General features: G+C 44.1%; 2 protein-coding genes across 3 annotated transcripts in view; both read right to left on the bottom strand.

Annotated features, from left to right (window-relative positions):
- Window positions 1-4279: 4279 nt before the first annotated feature.
- C14H19orf12 (chromosome 14 C19orf12 homolog) lies at window positions 4280-16188 on the bottom strand. Of its 2 annotated transcripts, XM_055818536.1 has the most exons (3): window positions 15737-16188; window positions 8082-8190; window positions 4280-5602 (listed from the first exon to the last, which is right to left on the bottom strand). In XM_055818536.1, the coding sequence occupies exons 2-3, from the start codon at window positions 8179-8181 to the stop codon at window positions 5337-5339; spliced, it is 366 nt and encodes a 121-aa protein (XP_055674511.1). In that variant the 5' UTR covers window positions 8182-8190; window positions 15737-16188; the 3' UTR covers window positions 4280-5336. The 2 variants fall into 2 exon arrangements, with proteins under 2 accessions (XP_055674511.1, XP_027639692.1); XM_027783891.2 differs by lacking the exon at window positions 15737-16188 and having other exon boundaries at window positions 8082-8241.
- LOC101923030 (uncharacterized protein F13E9.13, mitochondrial) overlaps window positions 8186-18773 on the bottom strand; it is a 54031-nt gene continuing 43443 nt past the window's right edge. The window contains exon 7 of the mRNA XM_055818539.1: window positions 8186-8258. Coding sequence (XP_055674514.1) covers window positions 8251-8258 — 8 coding nt within the window. The 3' untranslated portion in view covers window positions 8186-8250. The remainder of the gene's footprint in view (window positions 8259-18773) is intronic.

The following is an 18773-nucleotide window of genomic DNA, read 5'->3' as shown; positions in this document are numbered from 1 at the left end:
AGAAGAACGCAGGCAATGAAGTGAGGATTTGACTCATCCTCCGTATTGTGCACAAGCAATCGTTGTCAGACCATCTGAGCAGGTATGCCATGAGGGAGGGCATGGCTGTGTAAAATCAAATTGCTTAATGACTTTGAACACAATCCCTTTCTGTAAGATCTTTCAGTGAGTTCTGCAACACTAATTTCCTGTAAACCAAGCAAAAGGGAGATAAAGGCACGCTAACCACCATCAGGTTGCAATCATCAAAGAGCTGTCCTCTGAAAGAAACATGGACACACTGGGTCTCGGTAGTTTCATGCTGTGTGTGCCAGAGTTTTGCCTCAAAAGAGCAGCTACCCTGGCCCACATGAGTCCCCTGCAGCACAAGCTTTGCCCCCCAAAGTGGTGCATGTTACTGGGAGCAGGTGACTGCAGCCATACACTCCCCCGTGCCCCACGCACTGAAGCACCTATGGCAGGAGCTATAAATCGTGGAGTATGAGAGGGGAAGCAGTTCTGCCAGGGCACAGTGCCCTGTGACTGGGCTACAGCAGACAGGACAACACATAGCACCACCAGAATCTTCTCATGTGATACAGTGAGAAATAATCGAATGATAGTAACAAAACGCTGGTAGCATCACGCCCCACCGTCAGCAGCCACCACCTCGCACAGCCCTTTTTAACAGCCAGGTGCTGTTGCCACCATCTCACACAAAAGCAGCGGAACGGGGAAGCTGGGTGACTGTCCAAAGCCACCCCAGCAAACTATTGCTGCAGATCAGTCTGCTTCCTTCAACAAGCTGCCCTCAGCCAGGCAGCAGAGCACCTCGCCAACCAGCCTGCCCTTCAGAGCAGCGGGCACGGGCTGGGGAGCAGCAGCCTGCAGAGGCACCGCGGCCAGGGGCTTCCCCAGGGGGGCAAGGAGCCCCACACAGGTGGCTGCGGAGCAGCCCCTCCACAGCAGCCCACCGGAGACCTCGGACTGAGATGGAGACCCTCCTGCTTGGGAATGTTCCTCCCCACCAACACCCTCTGTAGGTGCAGGTGTGCAGCCCTGGAAGAAGAGGCTGTCCTTAGAAAATCTGCCCGCGTACTGCTAATCTGTGTTACTTTTCAGACTGGAGTAAGACTGGAGTAACCAGACCCTCCTTCGTGGGGGCACGTACTTGCTCAGCAAAACCTCAGCTGAGGTTGAAAGCAGCTCTCTGCCTGGCCACCCCTGGGCAGATCCCCGCTGCTGGCCAGGTTCTCACTGCCTGCTGTAAACTCAGCATCAGCCAGTCAACGGGACCTCAGGACTGCTCTGCTTCCACAGTTCTCTGTGCGCTCTGGAGTCGGTGGGCAATACAGGGAACCCTCTTCCCACAGCAGAAAAATCTCACCACAATCCGTAAAACGTCCAGCCGATGAGAACCACAGCAATGATTCAGGAGTACCTTGGGCACCGTGGTGCACCACTCGAGCACCCTGTTCTCTACCCTTAGTTCAAGGCCTCTGCTGCAGTTCTCATGCTCCTCAAGGACCAAGCCTGGGAGTCTCCGTGATGCCACTGGCAACAGGAGCTTTGGGAAGTCTGTGCTGTGATAGTGACTAGCAGAACAGAGAATTTTCACCGCCCAACCAAACTCCTTGGTCCTGCAGGGTCCACGTGAGCAGCAGTTACACACAGGCCAGTCTATGTGAGAGGCGAGCACCACTCCGAAGGCTGCACTGGCCCAAGTAGAGCTGCTGCAGATGCAGCCTTGAAGGTGATGAAACCGAACAAAGAAATGCAATCCTCCAAGCAACAAGCAATTACTCTTTACTGGCTTGCCAATTCAACTGTGGTCAATCAGTCTTTGCAAACTGGCTGCTGCTCAGCTCACAAAATCCACTTGTCCTTCAGTAATCATGAGGGTGAAACCGCCCTCCTCTGCCTGATTGTGTATTTTCTCACTATAATTAAATGTGACATGCAGCTGCAGTAAATATTTGTGCAGTCATAGCTCACATAATAATCACCAGAAAACCAACTTCAGCAGGGAACATACATGAATTCTAGTCCAGTCTGAAGCTAGACTGATATTTCTAATCCAATAAAAATTCATTAAAGCCAGGAATTTAACAGAGTAAGAGCAAAAAAAAGAATTTAACCCTACTTTTCATGGAAAAAGATAACTGTGTTATCCATATACTGACACAGCCTTGATAGTCCAAATTTAAGAAATAATCTAATTGCCACTAGATGGCACATCTCAATTACTAATCTATGTTTGAATTCAGGATAGCTTTTTTCTTTAAAAAAAAAAAAAAGATACTCCCTCTCTTTGCTAACATAACACTTTGCAATTATGCTTGCCTTCTATTTTGAAATCAGACAGCTTAAAAAACACATAGAAAAAAAAAGGAATTTTTAACTAAAAATACACCATCTGCCAGTGAAAACCTAGCTTGATTCTGTCACATCTACAACCAAACCAGGTTAATAACTAGCATCACAGATGGTTTCTTTATATAAATATGTACATCTCCCCATAGTGACTTTTTCAGCTGCTTCCCAAAACTGCTGGCACTGCGTTACCTCGTTTCCTAGGCAATAGCTGTGCCTCACACTCAGCCTGGACATTATGCAGCTGGAATGGATTTCAGAAGATGCCATCTCCTGCCTGTGGCTGTTCCCAATACCAACAAGGGATGCAGCAGTGGACAGCCATGTCTCTACCAGAGAGCAGCAACAGATGGATATTAATACATACTCATGCAGCTGGTCTTTTTCCTCCAATGATTAAATTTGCTGAAAGGTTCTTTTAACTTGCCCAAATCCTCCCAGAAGGCTACACACCAATATCACGGTGACCTCAGTATGATAGCATAGGGCTACAGTCAGAACAATAAAGGTAGAATTTGATCTTTCTGCAGTATTCAACAGCATGAACTGTCATAAACTACTAAAATACAAACCACAAAACCACTGTGGGGTGCCATGCTTATTCTTCCTCGGTAGTTATGTATCAGGTCTGCAATCAGCAGCGGTTATTTCCTAATTCTCCTATGTCCAAGTTCACTTGAGACGAACACTTGAGCTGGATTCTGTTGCTCTTCCAGTACCAGCAGTGAAACGTATTTCAGACCAAACTGCAAGCCTATTGCTACCACTTTGAAAATAGATACCTGCTACCTTCCAAGAAGTTCCACAAGCATCAAACCTGTTAAATAATGAAACAGAGAACAAACAGAATTCAATTCACTTCTTCCTGGTTCTACTTCACTCATCTGAAAACCTATGGAAGTAAAAATTATTGGAATGACCAAGAGCATGCTACTCTGTGGCACAGAATATAAAGCTTCTCGGGACCACAGCAGCTGTGAGGTTTAACATAAGCTAGACTGGTCCATACAGAACTCTGAGCTACTTAGATCCAATTTTGTTGGTATTCATATGACAGATGCCCCCTTCATACTACAATGAAGGCAAAAAGATGGTAATTCCAACTGCTTTAGTATTTCTAAGGGTATAATAAAAAGCATTTAAAAGAATACCTTAAGAAATAGAGTAACGGGAGAGCACAGGACAGGACTCACATAATCTAAGCTCCATTCATGTCTATTACATTGATATGAGTGATAAAAATCAATTGACTACCTACATTTGGGCCTGAATTTATGAATACCTCTAAAATGAGGGTCATGATATTGATGTCTGAAATCACTCCGAAACTTGTAATGGTCTGTTTAAATACTGGATACTATTATAAATTAACTGAAACCAACACCTTTCCTATGGCCTGCTTTACAATCAGATGTCAACTTCTTTCTTGTCTGGGTTTGAACAGCTGATTGTAAGATGGCAGGCTCCATCCTACCGTGTCATTCAATCATCTGCTGTTATTTTGGAAAGAGTAAACTTACTTTGAGAAATAACTAGAAGATTGCAAATATAAAGTAACTGTATTCGTTAAAACAGTATTTTTAAATGGATATAACAGAGTATGTAAAGTCTTAAAAAGCCAGTGCAGTGTATGTAATGTGTCAATGAAACTGAAAGAATGCCGATTTCAGGCTTGGCATTATAAAACTATGACAAAGTAAGGAGCGCCCACTTACCATTCACTTCCGTCTGTCTTTCACATCACTGAAAAAGTGTTTTCAAATTATGAGAATAACGATCACTGCCCTGCACCCCAGGCAGGAAAGTACACTGAATTTATAACTGGCAAATGGTACTTGCAGAAGCGAATTAATCAAATGTATACAACAGCAACTTCTGAGTTTAGAGCTTCACCCTTGAAAACTCAACTTCTAGAAACCTCACCACACACAGAGAGATGTTTCTTTATTTTAGGAGGAAAATGAAATTATCAGAGCAGTTTCACATGGTTTTACATACAAAAAAAGGCACACCTGCACGTTTTTTGACTCACAAACTTGTCTTACAAGTGCCTTGAAACAAATGGTGAAAAACTGGCTGGGACATTCAGCAACAATGCATTTGGAGCTTTCAGTGTTAACTGCAGCCACCATGTCACTCCTCACCCCCGCTACCAACTGCTGGCTGTCCAGTACAAGACTTCTTCCTCAAATTTCAGTATTCTTTCTTGAAGAGTTCATTCACTTTCAAGGAAAACACAGACCACTATGATGCTTCTTATGAATATCTGAATGAAAACAGAGGACCAGCTGTTCAGATTCAGTCAAGAAACCAATGCTGAAATGACAATCCTAAGCCTGGGGATTTTAGAAGAGTATTCTTGCCATGTCTTCCCATTCTAGGACACCAGGAACACTTAATTGTGCACAGTTTGTTTACCTGTTGCTTTAAATCTTGTTTAGGCATTGACTTCACTTCTTACATAAAGGAACAAATAACTCAAGGACTACAATAAAAATGCAACAAAGAATAAAGTAAGGATTGACATCTTTGAGTTCACAGTAGAATAACATGGTTTCTTATAATCTTCCTTTGCAGGACTAAAACAGACAGTAGGTAAAATCCTTCCAAGTGCCCTAGCTACTTTGGCACCTTCACAGACGAAATTTAAAGCACTTACACAAACAGGATTAAATCTTCCAAATAAAACACAACGACTTTGAAAATTCTAACCAGTGATACATTAGTGTAAGAAAAGCATAATTCCCTTCAGCGACTTTTAATTCAGTCCTAGTGCAAAGGAATTCAAAATTACATAGCAAGTCAGTGTCAGGATAATGCAGTAACCTAATACCATCATTACAAGAAAACAAACCCACCCCAAAACAATGCTTAGAATTGCCTAGATTAGTTATCACTACTAATTATGAATAACTGCTATGTTGAAGAATCACAACCGTCAGAGTAAAATTCATTACACTGTAAAAAGCCTGCCCTGGAAAGGTTTATTCTCTATACTGGATCTCTGCTCTTAGCTCTTTGGTGAGGTAATTTATCAGCACTGCTGTTAACTTCTGCTGAAGACTAGCATTTCCCATTACAAGAGCAGTCAGCTGAGCAATATCGGTCCAGTCTAAGCGCCTGAGAATAACAATGGCTTCATCATACAGTTTCTGCTGCTCAGCAGGAGGCAATTCCAATAAAATCTGAGGAACTGGCCTGAACTGCCCACTGGTCATCCAGGCACCAAGCAATCCACCAAATGCTCCTCCTGGAAAAGAGAGAGATGTTACTCCTTACCAGTTAAGGTTTAAACCTGAAATTCTATCCACAGCCTTCATCAACAATGTTCCCACCTTTATGAGAAATCAATGCAGAGTTGTCTCTACTTTAACTAGATTTACACAGGATGTTCAAAGCACCACAGCTATTTACACCCACAGCAATCACAAAGGAACTCTTTACACAATCAAAGCAAATAGCTTCAAGCCAGAAATCAGAAACAAAACAGCACTTCCTAGGGCAGCGGTCTCTCTTTAGGATAAGCTCTACTACTAAATAAAAACCATGCCCAAGGAAAACAGGTGACCAACAATTACTTTATCAGTGCCATTAAGACATGATCTCTTATTAGAGATTCCCAGACTGACCCAAGCTTTCTGCTTCTGTAGAGCCACATCTTTCAGCCTCCTACTCCCATGAAGTCCACCCCTCAGAAGGTGCTCACAGAGACCAAACACATCAGCTCTGTGGGGTTAAACACATTCATGCTCTCGTTTACCAAATCAACACTCCACCCACACTGCCCAACCCAGCTGGCCAAGAAATGCTCTTAATTAAGAGTCGTTCCAGGTCATCCCTCAGCAGAGGGATCCTCTATAGCTGATGTGATTGTGGCTGCTGCTTAGTCACCAGCCTTGCAGTCCTACACGGCTGTTCTCTTTTCAGAGTGACCAGTCTAACTTGCAACACAGTGCTCTCCAACAGCAGTTCACATGACTGACGCAGCTGCCCAGAGACAGGCATCCTGGTGGAAGGAAGGAGAACCCTCACAACAGTGGGGTTGTGATCAGAATTGACCTGCCTCCAAAATTCTCGCTGCCAGCGACTGCTCCTACAAAGTCATTTAGGCACTCACAGGCATGCAGTTTTTCATTAGACAAAAATTCTGTAATTTGAAGCTTTTACGCAGTTGGCATTTTTTCCCATGATACCACAGAAATACTTGAAAGCCTACAACGGCTGAATTCATCTTCAAGGGACTTTTATGAGAACATCAATATCTGATTTAGGGGCACTTAATGCAAAAGTCACTAGAAGTATTGATGTCTAAGTTCCTTGTCTATTGAGACAGGATTTGTTACAGGATCACACTTTTTCCCCCCAAGCAACACGTCCACAATCCATTCTTCTGAGAGCAAGCAGTCCTTAGAAAGCACAATACGTTGCAAGTTTCTCCAGTGACCACCACAGATGGAAGGTAACTCATCCTTTAATTCCTGGTGCAAGGCAGCAATAAGGACAATCCCTGCTACTCAGTCCCATAGCAATAGAGGCTGTTTGTGTAAGTGAAAGTGCAAATGTCCTTGTAAACTGTCCTAAAACTCACTGAAGACCCAGCATTGTTTACCTATAAAATTTCAAAATAGTATTTTTGGCTATTAAGTAAGCTCTGTACTTGAAAGAGTAAATACACAGGTTCATTTTGCATTTTCTGTTACCACTCCTCACATAATATTTGTTTATTTTTTGTAACTCGATCTTGCTAACCCTCACGCAGGCATACTGCAATTCACTCCAATGCCAATAAGCCCATGAAAGTGCTGGAACTGCTTGCAGGAATAAGGAGCATTCAGGGACCAAGGCCCACATTACTTCAGTGACATGGCAGCTTTCAAACTAGAAAACTCTTAATTCAAGAGATACAGAGGCGAGACAAAGGAGAGACAACTCTTTACTATTGGACTCTGGCCTTCCTGTAATTTTCCATGCAAGGAAAAAAAAGAAAATGACAGGGAATAATGAATTCCAGAGGAAAAACTCAAGTTCACCACAAAGTGGATAGCAGGTACTTTTAAAATACAGAAACAAACACCATTTTTAGTAAGATCATTAGGAAAATGATCCTGTCTCATGCTAAAGCTAACCAAGAATATTTATTCACCCTCACTTCACACACCAATTTTTTTTCTTTCTTCTGTGCCATCAGGTACCAACATCCCCCACAACTGCTACATCATCTCTTCTGCTTCTTCACCCCTGCCTCCCCCCTCCCTTCTTTTCTCCCCTACCACAGCACCGGAGCAAAGCTAGCACTAACAAGCTCAGAGCCCGTTAGTTTGCTGTTTCATCCCACACCCCAGGTACGGGTGTACCTCAGCAGATGGAAACCCACCAAAAGCAAATGATTTTTTAACACCTTGTTCAAAGGGTTTTTAAAGGTGCCACTATCTCAGCCTCAGATCTGGATAGCTTCCCTTTTCTGCACAGGAGTCAAAGTCAGTAAGGTCACTATCACCCTAGAAGTAAATACTGACACATGCCTTTCTGATGCACACCTTGTTTCTAAAAAGCCAACATACTATCTTCTAAAAAAACGACATTCTATGGCATCTTGTTAAAGCCCGGTTACATGAAATCTCAACACTGCATATCCCTCTCCTGCAACCCATGGCTACTACACAGACCTCCTAGTTTCTTCACTCAGGGAGTTAAACATACTTCTTGTTCCTAAAGCAAAACACACTTACCTACAGCGATTCCAGGTGGACCTCCCATCAGACCCCCAATAAATGCTGTTGCACCAGCCATCAGTGCTCCCAGACCAGAGTGTTTGACAGCAGCTTTCATGCCCTTCACCTGAGAGAGATGGCAAAACAGTTGCATCACATCATCAACATCGATGGGCATCTTGGCGAGTTAAGACCCTGGAAAAGAAGTTTAAAGTTATCTTTTGATTGCTGCAACAGAAACTAAATCTTGCTGCTAAATTCAAGAAAAAAATGAATACTGGAGTCTGTGAGACTAAAGGTGCACACTCAGTACAGGAAAAAATAAATTTGCTTTCCCTTTCACTTCTGGAAAGTTAGTTGAAGGTTACTGAAACTGCAAATGAAACCAGAGTAGACCAGAAAAAAAAACTGTTTCAGTAAAAAATTCAGAAAACAAAAAAATGGCAAGTACCATTAATGAGAGACTTAAGAAAATTTCTATCTAATTCTACAGCACATCGCCTTTGCCTTGCACAACTGCTGCACATATTCAGGATCATGTACAACTCCAGGAAAAAGGCAAAGCAGTCTCACTCTACTGCAAGTAGCAAATTTAACTGACAAGTCTGTCAGGTATTTTCTCCTTGTCCTAATTCTTGACACAAATCAGTTGCTTGTTTTCACATATCAGTTCTTCTCCCCATTTTGCTACCTGCTTAAACACTTCTACACTGATTTCTGAAGGCAAAAGGCTGTCTACAGCAACAAAGAAAAGCCTGAGGAAGCGAACAGATTTCAGGAGTCAGAGGAGAGACCTGGCACTGGGAATAAACGGGGAGCTCTGGAGACAGGGCATCAGAAATGCAGGGGTGTACGTGTACAGAGATCGGACTCAGATCAGACACGTGTACAGGGAGGCAGAGATGGGACCTCAGCCCCCTTACGCGCAGTGACAAGTCCCCAGCATGGGGCAGATACCTGGTCCCAAGAACAATCTCTCTGAGACCAAACCTTTCCCACCTTGTTCACTTGCTGCTGCTGCCCATCTAAGCCCACTGATTTCCGCAGAGGCCCACAGAGAGCATGGCTACCCATCACTGCTGCTGTGGCCACTGCTGACAAAAAGGGCAGCGGGGTATGCCTGGGTGAGGGTTCCAGCCCCCCACCCTGCAGGCATGGGAAGCCATGCTATTGCACTGACTATAACCATGAGAAAAGGCACACAAACATGACCCAGTTTAAAAAAAAAAAAAAAAAAAAAGATACAGGACATCTTTTTGGAATTTCTGCATATTAAATATTCTTTTCCACAGGCTGCTTGCCCTGTCACAGCAGGTAAACTGGGAGGCGTAACAGAAGCAAACACATGACTTAAAAGTTGCAGGTGCCAGCAAGTGTAGTGAGCAAGGAAAGAGGCTGCATGAAGAAACAGTAAGTCTTCTCTGCTTTAAAAAAGCTTCTACCTGAAGAAAAATATTTTACCCCTTATTTTGCACCCAATATTTGCTTGCTGTTAAGCCAGTCACTTGAATCAAACTTTTTAGATATGGGTACTACGCTCTAACTTTGCCAGGCACCCATCCTGAATCTCAAGAGAGATTTGCAAAACCGGTGACCCCTCAAAATAATTGAACTCAAATGCAGCTCTTCTTGTGTACAGTGTTACACGATGCCAAGCACTGAAAAAATCCATCTTTGGCTTTCAGTTTGGCAAAGCAAGTGGATACTTTAGACTTTAACAGCTATTTTAAAGATAGGAGAACAGACAGAGATAATAAAAATATCCCCATCTCATGTTGCAAAAATAGGTTCAACACTAATGAAAGACACTGATTCAGACCAATGAGATCAGAGGAAAACCCATAAAATGCAATTAAGAAACTCCATCCCCATAGCAGAGTTGGAGAAGTGTTCAGTAAATAAGGCCCGAGGACTTGGCACTGAACAGTAAGAAAAAGCTTGATCATTAAGCAAATACCTTCCATTCTGTACACTGAGGAAAGGGTTTGCAGGGGGGAAAAATACTCAGTATGATTAAAAATATAATCACACATACACAGAAGGCTGAATTATTGTTGTACATGTAACTTTAGCACTATCGAACAGATGAGTGTTTGGTTTTCCAGCCTCTAGAAAACTTTTTATCCCAGTGCATGTGTGATACTTTCTCAGCCCAAGCCAACTTGTCTTCAAGTCCTTCTTGAGTAGATCTCCTCAATGTCCTCAATGCAAAGCGAAACCGGAGTGGTATCACATAATTTTTCATATTAATAATTAACTACTGTGAAAGCAAAAGCTTTCTTTTGCACTAAAATGGCTGACTCCAAATCATCTATGTCACTGCAGTATCCGAGCACTGCTGACACGACACAAAAATCCGAGTTTTGGGAAGGGACCACATATGCTCCATAGCTGCAGAGATGCAGTAGGAAATTCATCATATAGCTGCATTTCTCTCACTACTTCATCCATCCGCATGCCAGTCTAAGGAAAACATCAAAGTTCTTCATTTTACCACCGTTGCTTTTGGGTTTTTGGCAGGCTTATGACACAGCAGTGTATCAGAATGTCAATGCATGCTGGTTAGTGACAGCAGAGTGGCACACTCTGCTTCCAGAGTTATATGTTATCTCATTCAATATGATTCAGCCTCAAAGTAACAAACAAATGGCTGCTCTGTTCATTCTAGAAAAGTAGGAAAAAAAACCCAAAATATACAACTGGTACAGTTCACACGGCCAAGCCTAGAAATGGTAGAAAGTAAGATTATGTATTTGTTGTTTCTACCTTCTTACCAAAAGGTGAACAGATCGCCACTCAGAGTAACGTTCACACCAGCACCAAGAAGCCTTGAGTGCTGCAGGATTCAGCTCCTGTGAGACAGGAACCGATTCATGCTTATTCTGCAACTCCTTAGCATGACCTCAGATTAACCCAACCACCGGAGTGCTGAAATGATTTGCTTCTTCTCTTTTGGCTAAATCCAGTTTGGCAAAACTCTTCAGTATGAAGGATCTGCGGCATGGCCAGGACAACACAAGTTAGAGAACTGACAACACAGTATGGCTCTCGCTGACAGTAATATAATCTGCTTTCCCCCAATCAAACTGACCGACTTTCACAATCTCCTAAACTGATCCAATACATGAAATGGTGTTTGTGAGCAAAGAAACCCAAAGCTGAAGCATCAGGTCCCTGCACTGCATAGAAGCTGGCTGTCCACGTAAAGCCACCCACGTTACTCCACACTGCCAATACTAGGAAGTCTCCTTACAGTGAAATGGCATCTAAAGCAGTGCAAAGGTGATCAGCTACTCTGGGTTTCTCCAAATAAATATAAAACAGTTTCATGACTAGATTCAAAGTGCAATTGGAAAACAGGAATCATACTGCTATCTGGTGGCATACAATGTGGCAAACACATGAATTTGTAATGATGTATTAGTCTCAAGGTAAAGCAGAAACATGCTAGAACTCAAGCAATTGTAAGTATTTTTTCCATAGTAAATTATTTTACTGCTTTACTCCCCTCACAACTTCCCCAAAGAGAATTTCCACTCACAAAATTAACATTTATTTGGGGTTTTTTTGGCTTGATTGAAGAAGGTTATTGGCACAGCAGAGCTGGTCCTGCTTAATTCCGAATGTGAGCATCACACTCAAAATTCTCATAGACATTACAAGCAGCACTCATTTTCTCTCAACACTTAAAAGTAATTCTATGATCTTTTAGCATATTCACTGTATTTTAAGTCCTGCAGTGAATTTTAGTGAATACAGGAGCTGATGCACAGCACATACAAGTTGGTGGGGTTTTTTTTATACTGTACATACAGGGCACTAGTGGGAGCCATCAAAACGTAAACCATGTATTAGAACACAAAAAGTAAACCCAAAGATTCCTACATTGAGCACAAAGACACAGATGAGTGGACCAACATTACAGAGATCTTTTATGAAGTCACACCATTATGAATTTCTTTGAAAATTTCAGGCTCTGACACAGAATTATGGTGCTCAACCAGACAATTTTCAGTGAGCATGGTATTTTTTTTAACCATACACCACAGGCCATGAAAGCAGGATATTTTGACAACACATTAACAGGTTGCAACATAGAAACTCCACAAAAGTATAACCTGCTACTAGGACAAGCAGCCAAACCCCGCCCCACCCCCCCCACCCCCCCCAAAAAAAAATTAAATCAACAGGCAGACAGCTAGCTTTAGGCTAAGGAAATCAAACAAAAGGGTTATAAAGATCTGTAGCTGCAGACCTCTCAACACCTCACAGACTGGTAAGGCCTGTAAGAAGCCAACTGCAAGAATGCAGAGCACAAAGTTGCGGCTGACATGAACCAAATGATCAGAATCGCTGAGCGAGTAGAATAGGAAGATAAGCATATTTGAAAATGCCAGTGAACTACAAGAAGCAAGAATCCTACCCCAGATTAAAAGAAGCTGTAAGTTTTGTGTCAGAAGCAGAACCAAATGACAGCCAAAAATATTTATAAACTTTGATTGTGTAATTGACAAGTAAATAAAAGTGCAATTTGATTCTAGCACCGAACTATTTCCTACAGAACCCACGCATATGTTAAGCAACACTAGGAACATAAAATACTGGATTTGCATTAATGGAGGGGTGGAAATGTCAATGACATCTATAAAAATGGGCTTGGCTTTCAGAGGTGCTGAGTCCCCTACTGACTTCACATGGCATTGACAATATCCATTGCTTCAAGGGAAAAAAAAAACACCAAGAGTTTTGGAAAACAAAGCTGCTAAGAAACCAAGCTTTGTTGTATAACAGACCTTCCTTTTTTGATCTACTGCAGTTCAGTGGCTGCGTTCCTCTTCTCTTTGTGGTCTCCCCAAACGCTCATCTGAGGTGAGTAAAGTAAGCAATGATACTACTTTACCTATCCAAAGAGAATGGTAACATATGTTTCTATCTCATCTTTGAGCCTACACTAAAAAGTACATTCCTCTCAGACCTAGTTTATTAGTTCTTAAGAAGAAAAATAACATGGAAAGAATTGAAACAAGAAAAGGATCACATCATACGCAACTTACTGAAAGTCCTATTAATGCAAACAACAAAAAGAGGGCTGCCAAATTAATCTGTGGTGTGAACCTCATTCCAGCTCTTCCTTATTTAATACTCCCATTTCATTACCCTACTTTCACCTTCACAGAACGATAACTTTAGACAGGCAAAAGCCGTTTTACCTCCTGGGCTCACTGTCTCACTTATAGAAAAATAAACACCCTCCCAAATGTCCACACAGAAGGTACTCTAACCAGCACACAGCCTGGACAGCCGCTGAACTGTCCTCACAGTTTCTTATAACCTCTTAGTGAGTTAATAGGGTATACTCTTCAGTAAACACCTCTACAATGTGCACACATGTAGAATCACCCACAGGACAAATTCCAAACCTACCAAACAATGAAGACATAGGTCTAAGTCCTCTTACCAGGAGCTAACTTTGTCTTGGTGGACACCACACAGTGATAAGCAAGAATGTGGGGCAAGAACCTCCATACAACTGCTAGAAAGCATACATGTGATCTGTGTAGGTCTTCAAACTGGAGCTTTAAGACAACAGCAAATATTAATGCAAGCACAGATGCCCAGGAGATAACCCAGGGCAATTTCTTCTGTCTCAACTGTACAGCAACGGTTCTATCTATAGTGCAACTTTTTAAAATAAATATGAGATCAGCACTAGAGCAAAACCAAATGCAAAATACTCAGCAACTGAGACAGAGTAAAGAACACAACCTCAAAAACAATGGCGTGCAAAAAGAGATGACTTGATGATTAAACAGGCCAGAAGTTCAGTGACTATTTAAGTAATAGCTGGTGGATGGGCAGGCTATCAAGATATTCCTATCTACAAAGGAGGGCTGGCTCATCACTGATCCATATGCATACTGTTGGCTTGAGCAGCATTTCTGCTCCTGAATCACTTCCTGAAAATCTTACCTTTAGAGCCCAGCCAGTATTTCAAATCTGCAAAGCAGGTGGTCTGATTTAAATCATGACTGGCATCAGCAGCCAGTAAAACTTGGGTTAAATATACCAGTTTTAACCCTGCTCCACATTTGTAATTTTGTTATTTTGCTAAGGAAGGGTTCATTCCTCCTTACTGATGTAAAACATGCTGACTACCATTCCGGTCTCAGTACCTGGTACTCCTCTTTCCCAGCCATCAGGATTCACCACACCTACAAGTATTTATTGTAATAATATACTTATGTTGCTGACTATACATTTATTCAGATGTTCAATTTTTGAGTTTCGATTATATTATATGGCAAAGAAACTCACCTATTTGGTAGACAACCCAAACTCAATTGAAATGCATAAAAAAGCACTTTACAATTGTTTTTGTAAGAACTGCGACCTTAAAAGCATTGCTTACTTTCTTCTTTTGTGTATTTATCAAAGCATGTAAATTTATCAAGGTATTTAATTGGCTTGTTTACCAAAAGAGGCAACAAATTCACTCGTTATAGGAACATACTATTTCTAGGAACCTAGAAGCTGATTTTACAAGGCTCTTGGACGCCTAAGAATGCAGGTAAATGTTCAGTGGGAGTTACCTTCTTCTGCTGAGATTAAAGGAAATTTGGCACCTACCCTGTCTGGGCACTCAGGATACCCTGCTTACCTAGACTGCCAAATCCCAAAGTATCTGTGAAAGACTGGCCACAACTCCTTCAGTCCTTAAAATTTTTTTTAGACCTACCCGATGTCTTTCTAATCTATATATTAAGTGTGGAATTACTTTTTTTCATTCCCTAGCCAACTTCACCATTCTGAAGGCAGTATTTGAAAAAGTTACAGGTTGATTTCATCAGAGCTCATACTGAAGCCAAAACAATCAGACTTTCAGCTAAGAAAGAAAGAGCTGACACTTAGAAAGAACTTGATAGCATGAGGCTTTCCCTGTAGATACTTGGCACAGTGCACTGCAGCACTACCTTCGAAATCTGAACTAAGCCTGAAAATTAAAATGTTTTTCCTGACTTGCTACAAAAACATAAACTTCATCTCGTTAAAATTAATCAACATGTGCCAAATGTTTTAAAATTTATTAAAAACTTTATGAGTAAAATAGGTTGAACATAAACCGTAATTATAAACTCATTCAAACAGCCGATATTTAATTGCGCTTCAGGCATTTTTTCATTTATTTGCCTACAGCGCCGGTTTCAGGTTTGCCATTGCTGCAAGGCCGGTACTGCCGCCAGGTCAACCCGGGCTAGGCCGGCGTGGGATGCTGAGGCCGGGGAGGGATGGGATGCCGAGGCCGCATCAATGTTCAATCCCATCTGAAGACCCTCACGGCTCCTCCCGCGATCCGCACGACGGCCCCGAAGCCCGGGCCGGCCTCGGCGGCCGAAGCCCCGGCGGCAGGTCAGGGCCCGGCCGCCCCCCCGGGGGCAGCCCAGGACCGCGCCGCAGGCCGCGGCCCCCCAGCCCCGCTCCCCTCACAGCGCCCGGCCTCTTCTGGAAGCGTCCCGGCCCCTGCAAGCTCCAACCCCGCCGACAGCGGGCCGCGGGGAGCTCCGGCGGAAGCGGAGGGCACGGCGGGGCCCGCCCGGCCAAGGGGGCCGCAAAGCCGGCGCCAAGCTCGGCCGCGGCCCTGCCTCCCTTCCTTCCTCCCTCCTTCGCCCGCCTACCTCAGCCGGCAGCGCGCACGGCCCGCAGGAGGCCGGGCAGGAAACGGCCGCGGCGCCGCCGGTACCGTGGGAGGAGCGCGGCGCGGCGGGGCGACCCCCGCGCAGCCCGGCCCCCGCCCTGCGCGCCCTCACCTGGGGGGCGGCGGCGGCGGCGGCAGCGGCAGGCCTGGGGCGGCGGGACCGGCTGCCTGTGCTACACCAGCTCCCGCCGCAGCTCCCGCGCTGGCTCCGCGGGCAAAGCGCGTAGCCGGGAGCGGCGTTAGGCGAGAGGTGCTGCCGCGCCGCCTCCTCCCCCCGCCTGCCCCCGCTGCCCGGCCGGGCCCTGCCCGGGAGCCGTCGCTTCCCCGCGGCTGGCGCGGAGGCCCTGCGGGCGGGAGGCGGCAGCAGCGCGGCGGGCCCGGGGCTGCGGGCAGGGCACAGGCCCGGGGCTGCGGGCAGCACCGTGCAGGCAGTGCGCGGAGCAGCGGTGAAGGGCTGCCCACGGACGGCTCCCGCAACACCGCACTGCGTCCCGACGCCGGCCCGATCCTGGAAAAGGCACTGCCTGACGTGACACATGCTGCCCTTTCCCAAGGATGGGTTATTAACGGAGGGTTTGGCTTTTGTCAGCTGAGCTGCTGGGATGATGTCCTTCCCGATTTCAGATAAACCCTCTCCCCCTCAGCTCCTTGCTGAGAGGAAGAAGCAGGATGAGGAAAAAAGGAGGAATGACTCACAATTTGTGCCCCTTTCCTGTGGCTGCACCGGGGACTTCTTAACCTCCCCATGCTTTATACGATCACATAAAATAACTCTCTGTGTAACAACTCAAAATGTTACAGGTCTGCTGGTGCTCTTGATTTTTACGATTTGGATGTAAAAAGCAAATGTAATTCCTAAAATGAGCGAAGAACCAAAATGCCATGTACATTTTAAGAAGTAACACCCCAAACTTCAGCTGTAAGCAGCTTTCTAAGGAGCAGAATTAAAACAATGAAGTCTGCCAGCCATCAAAGTAAGGAATTTTTATCGCTTTATCCCAGACTTACTCATTACTTCAGTGCTCCAGTTAAATATAAACACAGGTTATTAGGGCTACACCAGCAGGTATTTATTAGGTCTATTTTTTCTCTATGGTATAAGTTACTAACATGAAAATGTAAGGTAAGAGTCAGAGTGTATCCTTCAAGGATGTGCACGCTGCTGTAAATCACATTCTCAGAGAAATTGTGACTGTTGAAGTCAGTGGGAATCTGGTTATTGCAACCAGCTGGATGAAGATTTGATTCTCTAGGTAGTTACCAGCCAGCATGCGATGGCATGCCCCTTCCTCTTCTCGGTGAACTTGAACCAGCACATGTGAATCGGCACACTCCACGTTCCACCAAGCGTTCCGTGCGTTTGGGCTACACCACAGCGCAGCAGTCTATTTTTGGTCTGAGCGAAGCAGCAAGACCCATGACGGATTTTCTCCTGACTGCACGTGCTACCAGCCGGGCTCCATCTGCTGGCTCCCCCCTGCCCCCCCCCGCCATCGCAGGGCCCCGGCTATGTGCCTGCCATTTGGGAAAGGTCACCCTACCTGCGAGAAGGGACGGCTCTGCCGGCTGCATTCTCTTTTACAGGACTGCGTATTCTGGCTGGATCTGTCACTATAATTCTAGAGCGTATCTATGCATTTCAACATGCACTCCTAAATAACTGGCACCCGAGATAAACGTTCACATGCGTTCTAAATGCTAGGAGCTGGTGGAGTCGGAGCAGTTCAAGGTGGTCCTGCTGCAAATCCGATCCTGCCAATATTCTCCCTGTATTCACTGCAGTATGCTGGGCTCTTCTAAGTACTAGATGTCATTGCTATCCTGTATCTTAGTTCTCTTTGTCCGCTTTATCAGCACTGAGTGATTATTTCATTTCCTTTATGAGGATGTTTTACATCTTTTTCCTCTTCAGGTTACTAGAAACTCTACGCTTTCAAAAAAATCAAGAGGAAAAAAAATATTTTTTATCCCCCAAAATCCTCAAGTCATCTGCCAAAAGCAAGCATCAGAAATCAACCACAGCAATGGTGCCCTGGCATTCAGGTTTGATGAGCAGATTTATGTCAAGTCCTTCCCTAACATGCAGCAGAACCCAAAACAACTACCAGCCAGTTCAGCATGTCCTCAGTGTGCTGGGCTCACTGCTTATTTTCACAGCTTTTGACACACTAAGAGATAGGCCAAGGGGCGCTAGGGACAATTTCAGCTGGAGATAGGCTGTTGCTACCAACAGAATGATTCATTCTGTCTTTCAGCTTGCTCGTTACGGAGTCTCAAGAAAATGCCCATCAGAAGCAGGCTCAGTCTCGAGGTACTGTCCAGAAATACCCAATGCAATTTTCTGAAATACCTATTACCTTCAAAAGAGACCACGAAAGGTGTTTGTTTTTCTTTTCAAACTAGGCATTTAATCTTGTTGGACAGAAAAAAAGCTGTTTCTCCAAATTTTTTTCTGTGCCAAAGGTGCCCAGCAAAACCACAAGGATTAAGCAAATGTATGTGCCAGACTCAGTTTTGTTTTATCTAGTTGCATTTTTTTTCCTTAAAATCTTTAACTTTCTTACTGTCACAATGGCAGAGAAAAAACATTCAAAACTTGAGGCCTGCACAAATAACACAGATCCATTTGCCTAAGTTTGCAAAGCATCTAAAAATACTCCTGAGATTTCCCTTTTGTGTCAATGTGTTAACTTGGATATGGGCGAGGATGGTTTAATTTACAATGTTACAGCAAAGTAAGGAGAAAAGAAGAAAAAAGGAAGAAATGCCATGTGTTCCCCAGAACGTGTGATGGGAACAGTCCACAGAGAAGAAAGGAGATGGAAAATGTAACAAAGCAGGTTTCTAATCATGTCCAAGCTTAGGAGGGCATGAGATTTCTATCAGTTTCCCCAGAAGTCTGGGAAACCCTATGCTGCAGGGAAGAAAAGCTGCTTTGCTGATCCATGTCTTACGTCTAGGGCTCTAGTCAACCTACATCTCTCCCTTGATACTGTAATACCCCAGTATGGGTGCTC

Source organism: Falco peregrinus, chromosome 14 (assembly GCF_023634155.1).
Source record: "Falco peregrinus isolate bFalPer1 chromosome 14, bFalPer1.pri, whole genome shotgun sequence".
Lineage (NCBI taxonomy): Eukaryota > Metazoa > Chordata > Aves > Falconiformes > Falconidae > Falco > Falco peregrinus.
This window is presented reverse-complemented; position numbering and strand designations above follow the sequence as displayed.

Excerpts from the sequence above, each read along its gene's own strand:
- C14H19orf12 (XM_027783891.2), bottom strand. The coding sequence starts at position 8,241 with ATGCCCATCGATGTTGATGATGTGATGCAACTGTTTTGCCATCTCTCT. Across the intron at positions 5,603-8,081 it reads TCCACCTGGAATCGCTGTAG|GAGGAGCATTTGGTGGATTG; the intron begins GTAAGTGTGTTT and ends TCTCTTTTCCAG.